General features: G+C 43.6%; 1 protein-coding gene across 1 annotated transcript in view; it reads left to right on the top strand.

Annotated features, from left to right (window-relative positions):
• The first annotated feature begins 449 nt into the window (after window positions 1-449).
• LOC104817122 overlaps window positions 450-1,784 on the top strand; it is a 3,651-nt gene continuing 2,316 nt past the window's right edge. The window contains exon 1 of the mRNA XM_010546198.2: window positions 450-1,600. Coding sequence (XP_010544500.1) covers window positions 628-1,600 — 973 coding nt within the window. The 5' untranslated portion in view covers window positions 450-627. The remainder of the gene's footprint in view (window positions 1,601-1,784) is intronic.

The raw sequence follows: 1,784 nt of genomic DNA, 5'->3' as shown, positions 1-1,784 counted from the left end.
CTCGTTCACTGGGTTTGATTGTACGAGATAGACGACGTTCGTCTATAGTGCAACCACACATTTTTACAGACTCGCTTACATGAGGGGCCCAGCGATATCTCTCTCTCTTTTACGAGAGGTATAAATCCCTTCTTGACTATCTACAATCCAACACTGATTCGTGTCGTATCTGATACACGCCTTTATAGTCCTCCTGTTACGCAGGGCGTTTGACACATTCAAAGTGCACAACTCCTCATGTTGGATTCCGTAGATATCTCAGGCCATAGGATCCAATCATGGAACCGTCATATGAGATTCAAGTCATGACGCGAGTCCATGAGACAATCTTATGCGGGTCAATCCAGTATTCCGTTCTCCAACGAATACCTATGATTGTGATTGTATCCAATACCTATGATCATCCCTATGATCATAAATCACACATCATACTAGTCAAAGCCTATAAGCAATAGCTTTGTCAAAAACGAAAACAAAGCCAAGGCGAAGGATATTGATGCACGAGACAAGGCAGCACCCATCATAATTTCAACGGAAGTCAGCACAATAGGTAACAAATTCGATCCGAGATCTCTTTTATTTTCGGGAACAACTAATCCGGAAGCTTATCTCGAATGGGAGAAGCGGATGGAAGAAATTTTTGAAGATTATAAAGGGACAGAGCTTAGAAAGGTGCAATATGCCGAAAGCCAACTCATAGGAGATGCTTTCACTTGGTGGAAAAGAGAAGAGATCGATCGACGACGTGCGCGTTATGATCCGGTCACAACTTGGAAGAAGATGAAAATCTTGATGCGTAGAAGGTATGTTCCTCAACATTTTCTACGTGAATTGCGATATAAGTTTCGTAACATAGTGCAGGGAAAGAAGACGGTTGAGGGCTACTTCAGAGAATTTGAACAACTCCTTGCTTACTTGAGAATCGACGACAATGAAGAAGATCTCATGGCACACTTTCTAGAGGGCTTGAAAGACCGAATCGCTAGAAAGGTAAACCCACACGTATATCGTGACTTGAGACATCTTGTACATACGGCAATTCAAGTAGAGCGACAAATGAACAAGAAGCTGTCAAAGAATGGGTGCCAACGAACGCCAACGCCAATGCGTATACCCGAAAAACTTTCCAATACCGGAGACCCAATGAAGGCGCAAAATCTTGATGCTCGAAAGGACGAAACTATCTTATATAAAAGAGAAGTCCACACACGAGGTAACAAAACTTCTTCCTCGTGTACTTATTTTACTTCTGAGGTTCCGTGTTCGGAGTGTAGGAACCAAAGTCATTTGCCCAGTGGAAGTTCCATCCGACAAGAGGTGAGCATCAAGGATAACGGGGCATATCACTCAATCGCGTTGGCTGTGGGGAGGCACCTTGAGGATGATTTCGAAGTTCCATCTGACAAGGAGACCAAGAGCGTGACCGAAAAGAAAGAAACGGTCGAGAATCCCGGCTTTGTGACGGAAACAAAACCCAAAAGTTTGGCAAATGTGAGTGAAGAGCGGCAATATGTCAAGGAGAATGCATTCGTAGTCACGAGTAACAAGAAGGAATATGATGCCAAAGAAAGCGAGGATGAGAAGCCGAAGGAAAACGTACTTGAATTTTCATCTTCTTCCAAGTTGTGACCGGATCATAACGCGCACGTCGTCGATCGATCTCTTCTCTTTTCCACCAAGTGAAAGCATCTCCTATGAGTTGGCTTTCGGCATATTGCACCTTTCTAAGCTCTGTCCCTTTATAATCTTCAAAAATTTCTTCCATCCGCTTCTCCCATTCGAGA

This window comes from Tarenaya hassleriana, unplaced genomic scaffold (genome assembly GCF_000463585.1).
Source record: "Tarenaya hassleriana unplaced genomic scaffold, ASM46358v1 Cleome267, whole genome shotgun sequence".
NCBI lineage: Eukaryota > Viridiplantae > Streptophyta > Magnoliopsida > Brassicales > Cleomaceae > Tarenaya > Tarenaya hassleriana.
This window is presented reverse-complemented; position numbering and strand designations above follow the sequence as displayed.